Source organism: Ochotona princeps, chromosome 4 (assembly GCF_030435755.1).
Source record: "Ochotona princeps isolate mOchPri1 chromosome 4, mOchPri1.hap1, whole genome shotgun sequence".
Classification (NCBI taxonomy): domain Eukaryota; kingdom Metazoa; phylum Chordata; class Mammalia; order Lagomorpha; family Ochotonidae; genus Ochotona; species Ochotona princeps.
In genome coordinates, this window is record NC_080835.1 from 28,157,786 (window position 1) to 28,174,472 (window position 16,687).

The window sequence follows — 16,687 nt, forward strand, 5'->3', positions numbered from 1 at the left end:
AATTTCACAGCGTTTTATTTCCAGCTGCTATCACCTGTCCTTTCACCATGATCGTAAGTAGTACAATATAGTACTGACCTCAGTAGGGCATCTTGCATTTCGACTTATTCTTTTAATTTAAAAAGAAATATCTATTTTCTGTAAGTAATACAGAAAGAAAAAAAAAGTAAAATCTCTGATGTACAACTTCTGTATAAAAAAGTTGATTAGAAAATGAGAATTTTCCATTTTGCAGTCATAACTGTGTTTCCCAAGGACTGGAGGGTCACATCATTAAGAAAAATATTTACATAAGCTGTTAGCAATCCTAATTAGAGCGTCCCAGGCTTCCGCAGGCAGCAGCTAAGAAGGAGTCCTTAGAAGTCCAGGTGCTTCTCGCCTCTGGCCATCGTGCCACAGCCTGGGCCCAGCAGCTTGGCCGAGTCTGCCAGACCCTGTTTGCTTGAGCGGCTCACTGTGTCCGACAAGTCTGGAGGCAAATGCAGTCGCTATGGCAGAATTCAAGAGGGGGAAGGGGAAGAAGAAAAAACTTAATTTCGTTTTCACTAGAATACTTCACAGACAATATTATGCTCTGTTGATGATCATTTACTCTTGCATATAAAATTCCTGCTAAAACAATCCTTCAGACTGAAGCTCAGTATAACCACACACCATTTCTACTCAATTTTATACATTGTAGCCATTTTTGGAGACCAAATCTTAATGTAGTAAGACCTTTTTTCTCCCTTGTTTGGTAGACATGATATAACATGTAAGCACACAAATAAGTTCATTATCAAAAAAAAATCACAAATGACAGAGTTTTCTGGGATTTGTTTTTGCCAGAGCTCCAAAATGCTTTTTTAAAATCAAATGTAGCTCCACAGGAAAGATCTATTCCCTCAATGGTCGGTAAATTTTCCTGATGATTTCAGGTCTGTGCCTTCTCTGGGAACTACAATGTTCATAGAAATATTGACATAATTAAAATATTCCAGTTGGGATCAGTATTTTTTATATGCTTTGGTAATTAGTTATAACATGTGTTACAGGTCTTGATAAGCCTACTTCTATTGCATAACGTTGGGTCATGTATACTGTGTCTTTGAACAAGTCCCGTCCCAATTGCTTTTTTTTTTTTTTTTTTTTTTTAGAGATACAGTTGATAGCAGCAGACATAGGCTGCACAGAGGTTCTATGTAACTATCAGGGGACTGAGCATCCCTGGGTTCTGGTGTCCAGGGGAGTCCTGGCATTGGCCTCCTCCCATAACACTGAAGATCAGCTGTATCTGTTACACCAGGCATGTGGGTGGAGAAGGCTGAAAGGAAGGCAGGGTGGGGCTCCTCACAGACCAACTAGGGATTCTCAGGTTGAACTGGCCTGGTGATAGTCTGAAATTCTTCATTTGGAAAACTCCCCTTGATACGGAAAAATAAGTAAATACATAAATAAATAAAAAGAGCAGAACCTTTTTTTCCCAAATATTATGCTCTAGCAAGCATATGTTTTAGCTAGTTTCTTCCTGATAAAAAGGCTTGTTTATTGCTATGTAAACACAAGCTGCGAACAATCAAAATATTTAAAACATTTAAGATTATTCATGAAAATAGTCTTCCTTGATTTCAGCTTGTAGTTACTTGTTTTAAAATACAACTAGGGTGAAAGACAATTATAGGCAGATGCCAGACAGGCCAAGAAGGTTGACAAAAGCTGCAATATTCTTGTGGAATTATTCATTTGTAGCCTCTGCACCCAGCCTATTGCCTATTAAGTGAGTAGGTTTCTATTTTATGAATGACAAAGGAAACCAGCTCCAATAAAGACATATCAGTTTCCTTGTTTCAAAACTCTTCTCCTTTCTTCAAAGTCTAGTTTGTTCCAGAGAGGATTTCAGGCAGAAATGAAATATGAAGGTTTAAGAGTCCAAAAGGCAGGTATGTTTCTAAATTAATGTTACCCATGCATTGGTTGTGCTATCAGAGTGCAAATGATGAAACAGGATTTTTCTTTAACTGTATGTTTGAGTTTTAGTGCTTCCTTATGATCTTGTAGTCACTGCTAACAAGCAAAGGAAGCATAACTAAGATATATGCACTCTCTGAAAGGCAGCTAAAACTTGAGAAACTCGAAGAGGGGTGTGTGTGTGTGTGTGTGTGCGCGTGTGTGCATGCGTGCACATGTAGGTATGCTTTTGGCTGGAACCTCACAGCTGATGTTGTTTGGGAAATCAACTGAGGTCAACAAATGTTTAGAGTATACTTGAAGCAAAGGACTGAAAGGATCTAAGAACAGAGGCCCATTCAGACTGTAATGGTCCACACTTTCTTTACAGCTCAGTAAGGTGAGTTAGGCAAACACTGTATGTATATCAGAAAGACAAAGCAGAAATCATGGTGGGAGGTGGGGAGCAGGGAAGAGTTTCACGGAGACAGGACCTGGAGTAGCTCCTGAGTAAGGAACTGGATTCTGCTGCAGCACCGGGATCTGCTGAGCGGGAGAACCAGCATGTCCTTGAAATCACAGGGTTTGGGTAAATCTTCATGGTGTTTGCATTATGAAAATCGGGAAATTAACATGGTGTATTCAGGACTGGCATACAAGATTCTGTTTCAGAGACTTATCTATTTGCTTGTTGATTGACTAAGCATTTTTCTTTCTCTGCTTTTCTGGGCAATACATGCAAGCCAGTTGGCTGAAAGCCCTTCTTAGCAGAAGTAACTAAATGTGATGTGCTGCATGTTTTGAAATCTTTTCAGTTGAATGGCTTTGCAGGAAAGTCAAATATCATTCTTGCGCGAACTTCTAAGACTCAAAAACATTTTGGGTGATATAATTAATTGTTCTTAACCAATGGCTACAATATAAAAATTCCAAGCAAGGCTCTTGGAAAGTGGTGACTCTACATGAGTTTTGTCTGCATTTATGGTGCAGTCCAAAGTCTCAAGCAGTGGGTTTTGTTTTCCTTCTTTCTGAACTTCCCCCTGTGCACCATGTCAGTGCAATGTGTAGCAGGGAGGAAGAATGAGAGCTCAGGTTTCGGGCTTGCCAGTTGTGTCAGGGACTTTTCCTTTGAGGCTTCCAAAGCATTTACACACTTGACACATACGTGTTCAGATGCTGCTCTACCCCAGATCTGTCTCCTGAAAAAAGCTCATGCTGCCAGCGTCCCTGCATTGCACGGTGACCTCCTTTAGACTGAAGCTTAAGGCTGCAGGCTACAGAAACTTTCAGATGTGGAAGTTTCACCGATTAATGGCTTCCATAAAAAAAAAAAACCAGACTAGTAAAAATCATATTATTCTCCACCTTGTAGACCAAATCAAGGTATTTGTCTTTCTCCTTTTATAGCTGGGGTTCTGAGGCAAGAGGCCAAAGCAAAAACATATCTTGTCTTGAACTGAATGTTTTTTTCTGCCTGTTTTTCCCTTCTCAGTTCTGGGAGGAAGGGACTATACTGCTGACACAGGAGATGGGAATCTGGCTGGCTGCCTGCTTACTTCTTCCATTAATACTTCATCTAAACAGATGATTTCTATGTGGGCAAAAGGATCTGGAAAAGGTGTGACAACTCCTAAGACTCCTGAATGGGCCTGGATGATTTGCAGCAATTCTACTGCCTCAGTGGGTCTTTACCTCCCAGCACTGCAAAGAAGGGAGCCAGCACAACATTCTGTCTAAATGCATCCTGTCTAAAGGCATCCTTAGGCCTGTGGGAAGCCCAGGTTCAGAACAAAGCAGCAGCAGCAACGTGGTTTGCTTGGAAACTCCAAGGCAGAAGCAAGTACTGCCTGCCTCTCTGTCTCTTTGTTGGGCTTAGCTACAATCTACCCTCTGTTCCATCTGAGTCAGCAACTAGATGGATCTTATGGACACACAGAGTTGGGTTGCCTGGTACAAGAGCTTCCTTCCTGATTCCTTTCCTCCCAGGCGGCCAGACCTATGCTGAGCACTCAGGTCTCCAGACGGGGCAAGATAATGAATCCAGATTACACCTGGACTTGAGACAAACTGCAGGTAAACAGCCATTGAAGTAAGTCTAATCAGTTTATATTTCTCATATTTTGTTAAGATCAAGCCACAAGGCACTGTTTTCTGAAGACACTTGATAGAGTATATTTTAATTTTTAGCAGTTAGATCGAGATCCATTTTAATCTGACACTGCCTGAGACATCCCAATTTGTGTTTTTCAGAATCATGGGAACAGAATTAATATCTCAGAATGTTTCTAAACTATTTAAATTTTTTTCTTTAATTTATAGCCAATTTAAACAAAAACTTGTAAACATCTTAGGGCACACAGAGTGTATGCTGGCAACCTTAACAGAGATGGCCAGGGCTGGTTGGCAAGAGCAATGAGCAGGTACCCAGGAGGGGCACTTTGATATCTGCCTCTGTCTCTCACTCTTTTTTTCCCATAATCTTTATTTGAAAAGGAGTTGGGAAGTGGGAAGATAGAGAAGATGGGTGTGTGTGTGAGAGAGAGAGAGAGAGAGAGAGAGAGAGAGAGAGAGAGAGAGAGATCTCCCATGTGCTGGTTAACTCCTCAAATGCCCACAACAGCCAGGTGGAAGTCAGGAGCAAGGAACTCAATCCAGGTCTTCTACTTGGGTGATCTGAACCAAGTACCTGCTGTCTCCCAGAATGTCCACTAACAGGAAGTTGGAATTGGAAGCAGAGCCAGGACTCCAATTCAGGAAAACTAGCATGAGATGCAGTGTGCAAAGAGGCGTCTTAACTACTGCACCAAAGGCCCACTGGCCACTCTTGGTGTGACCCGGATGAGTCAGTCCACCTTTCTAAGCTTCAGTGCCCTCATTAGTCCCAAGGGAATATTTTCCCTTCCCAAGACTATTGTAAGGATTACAGGAGATAGAAGACGTTTTGTGAAACTACAGATTATTACACCATCTTATCTATATCTGTTCTTGTTCCAAGAAAATGATTTGAGGTGGCTCATAAACACTTACACTGTATAACATGACACAATCAAGTCTGTATTTTTTTTTTAACAAGAAATATTTATTTATTTGAGAGGGAGGGAAGCAGGAAAAAGAGAAAGAGAAAAGAAAGAGACAAGTAGATTCCTATCCACTAGTTCATTTATTCCCCTGCAATTAGCTGGGCTTTGGCTGTGGCTGAAGCTAGGAGCCAGGAACAAAAATCAAAGTAATTGGCAGGAATGCAATGACTTGAGCCATCATTTCTGCTCCTCAGGATCTGCATTAACAGGAAGCTCTGGCTAGGAAGTAAGCCTAGTCCCTGCATTCAGAAACTCCAATATGAGGTGCAACCGTCTTGACTGGTATCTTAAGGCAAGGCAAGTTAAGACAAGGGGCAGAGCAGTGGGGTAGCAAGGTAATCCTTTGCCTTGTAGCACTGCCATCCCATAATGGTGCAGGTTGTGTACCAGCTTTTTCACTTTTGATCCATCTCTCTGCTTATGGTCCATGAAGGCAGCAGAAAATGACCTAAACCCTTGAGACCCTGCACCCATGTTAGGGAAGCTCCTGGCTCCAAGATTCAGCTCAGCTCTACTCTGGCCATTATGACCATTTGGGCAGTGAACCAGTGGATAGAAGACCTTCTCTTAGTCTCTATCCCATAAAATCTACCTTTCAGATAAAAATAAATAAAGCTTAAGACAAAACAAAATATGGGCCCAGTGCAATGGCTTACTTGGCTAATCCTCCTCCTTCAAACCTCAGGATCATTTTGGGCACCAGTTTCCATCCTGGCTATTCCATGTGCCATCCAGCTTCCTGCTTGTGGTCTGGGAAAGCAAGGGAGGATGACTCAAAGCCTTGAAAACTTGTACCTAGGTGGGAGACCTGGAGGAAGCTCCTGGCTCCTGGCTTTGGATCAGTTCAGCTCTAGTCATTACAGCCACTTGGTGAGTGAACCAGTGGAAGGAAAACCTTTCTCTTCATCTTTTAGTAACTCCACCTTTCCAATAAAAATAAATAAAAATCTAACAAAACAAAACAAAAAACCCTATGAGGCTAAATGTTCTCTTTACCACCCCCAAAGCTAAGTGGATAAGGAAATCAATCTAGAAATGTATTGAACTACACATAACAACAAATGACAGGAAGAGAATTTTAGACTTATTGGGGACACACTATCTTTTACCAGACTCTGTGTAGGGAAATAGGAAGAAACTTGCAAGCATGGTCCCTGCTTCTGGGACTTACAATGTCTAAACATTCTTACTCAAACTCAGCAAGGCATTCATGAAGATGGGGCATGTCAGATGTGTGGTTTCTGCACCAGTCTTAATATACACAATTGCTTTTGGAAGGCAATTCAGAGTCTAATTTTTAATTTCTAAAAGCGTTTATGATATTTTAATCTTACTTGAAAGAGAGACAGAGAAAGATGCTCCATTTCCTGGGACTCTACACAAATGCCAACAAAAGCCAAAGGCAGGGCAAAGTTGAAGACCGGGGCCTTGAATTCTATCGGGTTCTTGCACGTGGGTGGGAAGGATCCAATGTCTGAGCCATCATCCGCTGCCTCACAAGGTGTGCACTAGCAGGAGGCTGGATCAGAAGCAGAGGAGTCGGGACTTGAATAAGGCACTATAACATAGGATGTGGGTGTGCTCAAGTGCTTAACTGCTGTGCCAGATGTCCACCGTATTTTAAAAAACTTATCTTTCGAGAAGATGTCTTCACTGCTCATAACATAAGAAAGAAAATATCAGAAGAATGTCTTTTCTCTTGAGTTTTAAGAGCACCTTTCCCTTTTATATAACTTGGAGGGAACAAATGCACAAAAGATCTACCGTTCTGTTCATTGCTACTGTATGATGGTCTCCCCCAAAGGATGATTTGTTGCTTTCTGTGGGGTATATTCTGTTGTGCTCTAATGTGAACAGTAGACAGTGAATCAGAGTACAAACTAAGTAGTTGTAATATAGAGACCCTGCCTTTCTAACAATGGCTTAGAAGATAGACATTTATTTCTTTTCCCCTTACTGTCCAACAAAGGAAATTCTGAGCTGGAAGGACAGGCCTGCTATTCTTTTTTTTTTTTTTTTTAAAGATTTATTCCATTTTTATTACAAAGTCAGATATACCGAGAGGAGGAGAGACAGAGAGGAAGTGGAGCTGCCGGGACCAGAACCAGCGGCCATATGGGATCAAGGCGAGGACCCCAGCCACCAGGCCACGCTGCCAAGCCCCAAGGCCTGCTATTCTTAACAGTGCTTTACACTCCTGGCTTCCTGGCTGATGCTTTTGCTAGCTCTCTGCTTGGGGGAAGAAAGGGCCATGCAGGTGACACCTGGTAGTTGGGCACATCACTTCTGCTCACGTCCAGAACTTAGACATAGCCAAAAATAGTCTGCAAGGAGGGAATGGAAACAAGAAGAATGTGCAAAAAATGTTTGACAGGACTATTATTATGGAAGAAAGAGTAACTGGATACTGGAAGACAAAGAGTAAAATGTCATAGATTTGAGAGGGGCATAGCAAGACAATGGCCATCCAGGAGCAGTCACTTGGTATGGGAGCCACTGTCCACTGCCTGGGGCTCTAATCTTGGATTCTGACAAAGGAATGCACACCTGATTCCCCCCACCAGCTGAGAAGGCAGAAGGTAAAGTGCTGTGCTTAGAATCTGTGCTACACTTATGCTTAGAGAGGTTTTTTTCCCCTTTTCTTTGTGGGCAAACTGACTTCCCTCCAGGGAAAAGGGCAGAGGGAAGGAGACGGGTGAAGCAAGCAACCTTGATATAATTATGGTCACAGAACTGTCATTATTTCTGTACAAGACTTCAGAGCATTTTTTTCAACTTGGGAAACAAGTTCATGTTATACACTATTACACACTTATCGTTTACTGTTAAAATTATACTGTCATAATTTTTACATTGAATTTCATTGTAATTGTTCTACATGTGGTTAAAGTTTTGCATTGTGCAAGATGCAGTAGTATCATATGTGAATAGTCTAATAGAAACAAGGTTAGAATCAGATTTTGCTCTTTATGAACTGGCTGGTGTTTATTTGGCAGTGCCTGAGTATTTCTGGATACAGTAATTTTGTCAAGCCTGGTTAAGTGTTAGGTTTAAGTCTTTGTTTAAGAGGCAATCACTCTCAGGACTTAACATTAATATTGTTCCATTAATTGTCACAACCATTCTATAGTCTTTGAATTGAAAAAAAAAATGCATTTTTTTCTGATTGATCTGAAAATTAAGTAAACTTCCCCAGTTGGAACAAGCATATTGACTGCCCATTGAAACATGCTCAGGTGTGCAATTATTTTGACCGTCAATTATGACTGACAGTATTGTCTTGTCTCCAACTTCACCTCTCTGAAAGCAGACTATGAAGAACTCACTTGTCTAAACAAAAGTGTGATGAGTGAAAAGGCACGCGTCTGTGGCGGGGACTGCTAGTTTACTTCCAATATTTGTTCTTTTACAGCAAGTAAAATAGTCTCTGATTATAAATGGGGCACATGACCCCCCCAGAATAATGATGACACTTCCTATGTTCCTTTTTGCAAAAGTTGAGGCAGAATGAGTTCTAAGTTCTGGTCACTTCATCTTGAGTAGAAGCACAGTGATTAACTGTAGCAGGGATGTGCCATCCACTGTTTTTTTCTTTCAGTGTGGCTTCTAGACTTTAGCAAGAGGGCCTTTGCCCTGAGCCCTGATGCACCCCTCCTTTAGGGAGGCTTCTCATTAGGGATGATGAATTCCAGCCTTTCAGGAATATAAGGCTAGAGCCTACAGCCTTCTTTATAGACTATGTGCTGGTACCCCGAACCTGAGAATTTTCTGGAGTGCAATACAGTTTGGATGCAAAGGCAGGGTGTCCACAATCATGTCTGAGTGACTCCCTGTGTATGGGAAGGGAGTCTTGGCGGGAAGAGAAGGAGAAAGGGCTGCAGACCAGTCCTTCAGCACCTCCTGGTTTTGGGGTGGGATGCTGATCCCAAGCATAAATATAGCTCTTCAGGGTGCTGTGTTTATAAGGAGGCAACACAAAGCATATTTAATGGTTTACTGACTTGATAAGTTTTAAAATACTTAGGCATATAATAATAATAATATTCCTAATTTGCATTCTTACTCTAGGTTCTACAGTCGATAGGGACAATTCTCACTTGTTGAAAGGTGGACTTACAGGTCCATGTGGAAGTGGCCATTTGGACCATGTTTGGAGGCTACAACAGGAAGATTCTGGGTTCTTCTGATATTGTCTGGCCACTCAAAAAGCATAGGCTTCTGTGTGACAGATGTATGAACATTTTTTTAAAATAAATGCTTTATTTATTAAATAAACTATGCCCTACTAATGACAAACATTTCAATAATACGTTTTCTTCAACAATTTTTTTTGAATGAGAGCTGGAAGGGAAAGGAATAGAAGACAAGAGGAGAGACACACATCTGTACCCACTGTTTCACTCCTTAAATGTACCTAATAGACAGGGCTGGGCCAGTCCAAAGCTAGAAGCCCAGAACTCAACTGGGTCTTCCAAAGGAATTGTAGGAACTCAAAGCTTGTGCCACTCTCTGCTGCCTCTCAGCATATGCACCAGCAGAAACCTGGAACTGGAAATGAAGCCAGAACTTGAACCTCTCCAATGTGGGATGCCAAGTAGTATCTTAACTGCTATGCCAAATGCCTGGATTTCCATATCACTTAACCCATTGTATTTTTGGATTTCTGTATTAACAGCCTAACCTGTGGCAGATGGATCACTTAATGATTGAGTGACTTGAAGACAGAGAATGGAGTCAAATGCTACAGATAGGAAAGCTGGTAATTCTTTATGCATGTGATAGCTAAGAAGGCAAAGCTTAAACCTCCTAATATGTGCCTTCATATGAAACACTGGAGACATTGAGAATATCGGTATATTGGTTGTTTCTGGCCATTTTTAGCAAAGCTCTTTATAAAGAAAAAAAAGCTCCAGCTGCTGCTACAGAATTTGCAAGGAGAGGAAAGGAACTACACTCTGTAAAGGAGGGGTTCTGTCTACCGCCCACAATCTAAAGTGACTAAAGACTTGGTAATTTTGGGCCTCACAGAACTGAAAATACCCAGCTGTTTCTGCACCTGCAAACCAAGGCAGGCAGCCTTTGCAGGTGACATCTGTGCCCCTAAGCCTTTGGTAAATACCTCTGTTAAACTGCTGGCCAGAAAACAGGAGCCAGCTCGGAGTAACAAGTCAGATTAAGGGTGTTGCATTCCCACCCAAGTTTATTATTTCAGATGACTTCCAGATAGCTACTAATAGGGTGAGAGAGGGGGTAAGGGAGGAATAGAGATCAGAAACTAAGATGTAACAGTTGTGGCTAACAAGCAGAATAGGCATTTTGTGTCCATTCTAAGCCTTCTTGCATGTCACGGACTAGAGAGGTGTAAATTAGGTTTAGATGCCTTTGTTCAATTCAGAAGATGGAAGAGAAGCAGAAGTTGTTTTCTTGCTGTGCGTGACAAGCATGGTGCGGAGCTAGTTGTCGGCATCAGTATTCGACTGATCAATCCTAAAACTCGTGAGAGTCGAGAGCCAGTTGTAAAGGCAGAGGCCAGACCAATGTCTCAGGGTACAGTTACTTGCTCTGTAGGGATCAAAAAACATTTACAGCGGTGGCAATGAAACTTACTAAACCCCCAAGACGCAGCAACAGAGGTGCTTGTCTTCAGTTAGCAGGGCAAGGGGCGGTCTCCCATTTCCTCACCTTCCTGGCTGGGGAAGGTGTAGCAGCTCTCCGGCAGGCCAGTTTGGCAAAAGTGCCCTCTAACCCTTTCACAGTTATTTCACTTAGCCACAAATTTTTGTCATAAACTTCTTTCTGCATAAAGCAATTAGATGGCATTTGTTTCCTACAACTGAATCACAAAACTACATTTAGACGAGCTCTTTGGTTGAATTGCTTGCTTGAGGAACAAAAGAGAAGCAAACAGACTGGGAATCTTCTACAGTTTTGAGGGAACTGTAATGCCAAACTCTGGCCAAAAGTCTGTAATAACAATAATAATAATAATTATTATTATTTTACACTTGATCTTAGCCAAAAGGTCAAGAAGCGATATTATTATTATTATTTAAGTTATTCCTGAATTTCTTTTTTTTTAAATAAAGATTTATTTATTCTTACTGCAAAGTCAGATATACAGAGAGGAGGAGGAGAGATAGAGAGGGAGATTTTCTGTCTGATGATTCACTCCCCAAGTGACCGCAATGGCTGGAGCTGAGCTGATTCAAATCCAGGAGCCAGCAGCTTCTTTCAGATCTCCTATGCAGGTACAGGGTCCCAAGGCATTGGGCCAGCCTTGACTGCTTTCCCAGGCCACAAGCAAGGAGCTGGATGGGAAGTGGGGCCACCAGGATTAGAACCGGCGCTCATATGAGATCCTGGAGTGTTCAAGGTGAGGACTTCAGCCGCTAGGCCACCGTGCCGGGCCCAGCCTGTAATTATTCAACCTACAAAATCTCCTTAGGTCCCCAAATCTGATTTATCAATAGGTGAATGGGGAAACCTGTGCAGCCCTCAGTATGGCTTCATGCAGTCATAGATGATAATGGACAAAGAACTTTGTGAAGGGGTACCGAAGGTAATGGAGAAGGTTTCTTGCTGAGCAGATCCAGGCAGTACAAACTGAGTTGAAGTCTTCTACTGCCAGAACAGAGACATCTTGTCATGTCTAGCCAGCAAGAGTCCTCACCCACTTACCTCCTTTTCTTTGAAGGAAGAAGGTTGGGCAACAATAGTTAAGTTCGAAAGGGTTGTGATCCATAGCAGAGACCAGTAATTATGCTCCGATATCTGCTTTCTCCTTTTCCTTTAGCAGTAGATACCCTTGAATACAAGGCTGCTCTGATTAAAGGCTTGCTTTCCAAACCTCCCTTGCAGCGAGTTGTGGGACCATTTCCCAAACAATGGGAAAAGTGCAGAAGTGGTACTGCAACTTCAGGGCATTCAAGTGGAATATGAATTCAGGAAAGCCACCTTTAGCCAACACTTATTATCCATTGCTCTCCTAACACTGGAGACAAAAGAATGAACCAGACAGACAAGATCTCTGATTTCATGGAACTCACAACCTTAGAGGGATACACACACACACACACACACACACACACACTTTCAATATAAAACAGTATTTGTCAGAAACACAAATATTCTTTCATAGTTTTTTTCCCCTCAAAATCAATTTTCCCCCTGACTGTTCTAGATTCTACTTTCTTCTGATTCAGAGTAAATATTCTCACCCAATAACCTACATTATCACAGCCTCCTCACCCCAGTAGTCCTTGCACCTGTGGGGTATGGTGGTCTTGAATCTGGGTTGAATCCCATGTGGCATGCACATGAATGGGGAATCTTTAGCAGTACTATTTGTAGGAAGAAAGTCTGCTGAGTCCTTTGGGGTATCTTTTGGGGGCAGGTGTGCTGGCACAGTGGTTTATGTTATCCCGTAGGATGCCTGCATCTTGCAGTAGAGTACTTGGGTTTGAGTCCTACCTCTGCCTCTGGTCCAGCTTCTTGCTAATGTGCCTGAACAGCAGCTGGTGTTGACACCAAAACTTGGGTTCCTACCAACCACATGGGATACTTATGAAGAATTTCAGACTCTGAGTTTCATTGTTGCCCAGCCCTGGTTGCTGCATAGATCTGGAGTGCAAAATAATAGATGAAAATATCTTTCTCTTCCAGGCTCACTCTTTCCCTCTCATGTCATCATTTCAAATAAATCATCATATATAAAGAATAACTCATAAAATAAGACTAGCACTGCCTCAGTACCAGAGTTCCTGAATGCTCAGCCATTTTAGGTGTGTGGGGTCATGCTGCTTCCCTCCCTTATTTCATTACAGAGAGCAACCTAGACCACTCCTGGGGAACTTTCCTTGAAATGGTTTTTAAAGTAAGACTCCTCTGATTAGTGTTTTTCCCTCTTTTTTCTGTCCTCCCCCTCTTTGTTCTTTTGTTTATTTTATTTCCATTATTTTCGCACTTGTGCAGGATCAGAAAAAAAAAACAACCTACCAGATGACATGAAATAACACAACTTAACTTGTTATCTAAAACTTGGATGGTGAAAACATAGTGAGAGATGCTTTCACACTGTCATGGTAATTCCAGACGTCTCTTCTCTGGGACAAAGGGCTAGAATGGAGAAGTCACACATGGCCACTACCATGCCTAGGACCTATCGGGGTATCACTGCCTAACTGGTCTCCCCATCTCTCTCCAAGTGCCTCCTTCCCATTCATCTGTACTTATTTGAGCAGCAGGACTTCTTACTAGGGCAACCTTTGTTGCTGTTCTTCAACTGCCACTGAACCCAAGGCTTGTATGTCCCTGGAACTCACACTCCAGACAGGAGCATATAAGCTCCGGAGTGTGTAGAATTTGAATGAAGCTTCAGCAGGGCCAAGTGCAGGGATGCTTGGGATCTGAGCCTGCTGCTGCTGTTGTAGCAAACAGAACAAAACTCACATTTTCTTGTGGGTGGACTGCTATTTTGACAGGATTTTCAAGCTTGCTTTGCAAGGAAGTCTCTTCCCTGCTCGATATGAATGAGGGAACATTCAAGGAACAGTATTTTAGGTGATACTCCTCAGGTGGCCTAAACATACTAAGTACTTTTAGGAATATATGTTTTTAGAGCTGACTATGAAACTGGGAAAAAATAAACTTTTTAAAGAAATACCAATTATTACAGAATTCTTATTTTTTAAATCTCCTTCCTTTTTTATTTTATAGCATATGATGTGTAAACTGCATTGGAGGTAGCAGAAGGTTGCACTCCCTTTGTTTTTGTCCACTAGAATGTAAACTAATGCTTACTTACTAGGCTCCAAAACCTCCTATGCAACAAATTGTTAGCAAATAAGTGTGTATACTCTAGGGCAGACCCTAAATTCTAGCGATTTTTCAGACTGCCACAGATCCACTATTCAGTGTAGGGACTGGCAGAGGTCTGAATGATGGTTATGGAGTTCCAGGACACATGAATTCTAAAATAGGACTATGCAGGGGTCCAGGAATTTGCCAGACCACTTAGGTTATCGTATCAATGTCAGTTGCTAAACATTATTCACAATTGACAGCTTTTGATGGGCAATCCTTTTGGAAATGCGGCAATCACGTTTTGTGGATTGCATCATATATATGACTACATGTTGATTTCCTTTTGGCTGTGCACCAGTGAGTCCTGACAGCATAACGACCAGTGTGCTTCTGTGCATAATGCTGTACAGTGTGCACAGAGCATTCCTCGACAAAGCCCCCAGATGGGGTATGAAGTGCTTTGTGGAGGAAGCAAGGTAACGTAACCCAATGACAACAGATCTCTCCACTGCTCTCTCTTTCCTACCAGACTTCAGCACCCCGCCCCCCAGCCCACCCCAAGCTAAGGATCTATTAGTTCCTGGTTATGAAGGAAAAATTCATAATGGGGCCAAATGTAGGTGTTTACAAGGGGGGAATTGTTTTTCATTAGGCACTGCCTTATGTTCAATAGTTGTATTTACTTTGTCAAGCTCCCCAGAATTAGAAAATCCCCATTGCTAGGCAGCCTAGAGTGTCTGCAAAGTATTTCTGGGCATTCAGCACTGAAGCTTGTGCTGCCCAAAGGCAGGTTTCATGGCCGGGTGCTATTGAGTCCTCTCTCACCCTCCCTGCACCCACACCCCCATGAAGAGGGCTCCTATATGAGCACATTTTGGTTACTTTAAGCTGAAGTATATTTATATGACTCAAACACGACAATTAATGCTTTTGTGAAATTTGAGGGATAGGCACACTTTAATGGTTTTTTGAAGCAGGCTGATTTCCTGCAGCTTTTTAATCTGATTTTATTTTGTTCTACATGCATGGGCAAGTTCTTTACTATAGGTGTTTGACTAAGTCTACCTGGGATGCATGAGAAAGGAAAGGATATGATACAGGCATTCATTTTCTGTTCAACCTCAGTCGAACACTTACTAACTTCTTTCACCAGTTTGGGGTGCACTGATGGTTTTGCTATTATTTTTGTCATGTTGTATGAGCTTTTCTGCAAAGGCAGTTAGGTGGTATGTCAATGAAATATGATTTTTTTTCTATATGGGCGGTGTGAAAATCTTTCCTCATGAATGAGAAACACCCATTGCAGTGATGCTGCTTCTCACTCCTCGTGGACACGCAGGCATACCCCCTAGGTGCCCAGCTGGTATCTATTTCTCTGGCTCCACAATTTACCCTCAGGTGATACTAAGCAGCAGTATAGGATAAGTACTGTGTTTATACACATACACATAACAATGTCGTGAGTATATTAATATTTTTTAAGTCTGTAGATTAGTTGCTGAAACCTTGGTTTTGAGTCCTCTGAAACAAAATGAAAATTTCCATTTTCCCTTCCATATCTGAACACAGAAAACTTCCCATCCCAACTTGCAGTTAAGTTTCAGCACATTTATCCACTACTCTGGTTTTATAGAATCACCCAGTAGCTCCATCTCCCCCTCCACAGACTCCCCTCCTCACTCTCTGAAAGGGAGCTTGGTGAACCGCCTGGCAAAGTGAGAGCCCTCTCTCCACAGGCCTGAGGGCAGTGATGGGGCAGCCTCCGACCTTACTCTCACGGAGGGGGCCGGCCCCGCAAGGAGCAACTCTACTAAAGTGACTTCCCAGGTAAGACAGAAAGCCCAAAAAGCCTCTCCATGAATAACAGGATATAAAGTTAAAGGAAATGAAGCCAATAAACCAAGAAAAATACTGATGAAAAATACAGAAAAGAGGAAAATGTGAGTATATAGATAAATGACTATGCCTATGTTTAGGGTTGGTTGGTTTGTTTGGTTTAATCAAAATGCGTATTTCAACAAAAATGTTAACAAGAGCTAAGTTTAATTTTCACAGGGTTAATGTAGAAGTAATTTCTCAGAGATTATTTTCTGGTCTTTGAAAACTCATCTGTTTTCACATGTGAAGTTTTCTCTTAGCACTTTACTTCGCCATGCAGTTATATCTTTTTACAAGGAGTTCGGGAACATCTTCAAAATGCAGAAGAACCAACGATACGATATGTCAAGCTAGCTAAATCCTGTGTTGGTTTTTCTGTTGCGGGAAGACTGACTCTGGCTCCAGCAGGAAGCATGAACTGTTGTCATCTCCCTCAGTGTCTGCAGGTATGCTGTGGGAACACAACTTTTCGCTTGTGTGAGATTATGCCTCAAACTACATTTGAAGGAAAGTGATTTTTGCAGTTCTTACATAGGGTTATTATCTAAACTTGAAAGGTCGAAGTTAAATAAAACATACATATTTGTGCATTTCTATTCAATTTTCTTATGCTATACATACACATGAAAATTTCCTGAGACATTCGAAGCAAAAGAAGGCACTGATCTGTGGAAAAAGACCACCACATGGTTTCTAAAGTTTGACACTGACAAGTTTCATAATTCATGATAAAAATGGAATTTTTCAGTAGAAATCTGTGGTACTGTCTCTTCTGTTTTTCTTTTTATCTGAAGGGATATGAAGTTCTTTAAAGCCAGTTTTAAGCAAATATACCAAATAGCCAATCAATATTTGTAAAGTACAGAGTATATTGTCAACATACAATAGCTCTGCTTCTAAATGAAAAAGTCTTATAAGCATATTACCATCATTATCTATTTATTTTGACGTAACACGAATACTTAGAAGTGTTCATATTCCAAATCTATTAACTGGCTTGT

General features: G+C 41.6%; 1 protein-coding gene and 1 pseudogene across 1 annotated transcript in view; both read right to left on the reverse strand.

The window, feature by feature from the left end:
• ELP4 (elongator acetyltransferase complex subunit 4) overlaps positions 1-16,687 on the reverse strand; it is a 224,632-nt gene continuing 207,945 nt past the window's right edge. Inside the window, exon 10 of the mRNA XM_058663218.1 lies at positions 1-488. Coding sequence (XP_058519201.1) covers positions 357-488 — 132 coding nt within the window. The 3' untranslated portion in view covers positions 1-356. The remainder of the gene's footprint in view (positions 489-16,687) is intronic.
• LOC131480248 (U2 spliceosomal RNA) lies at positions 10,919-11,041 on the reverse strand (annotated as a pseudogene).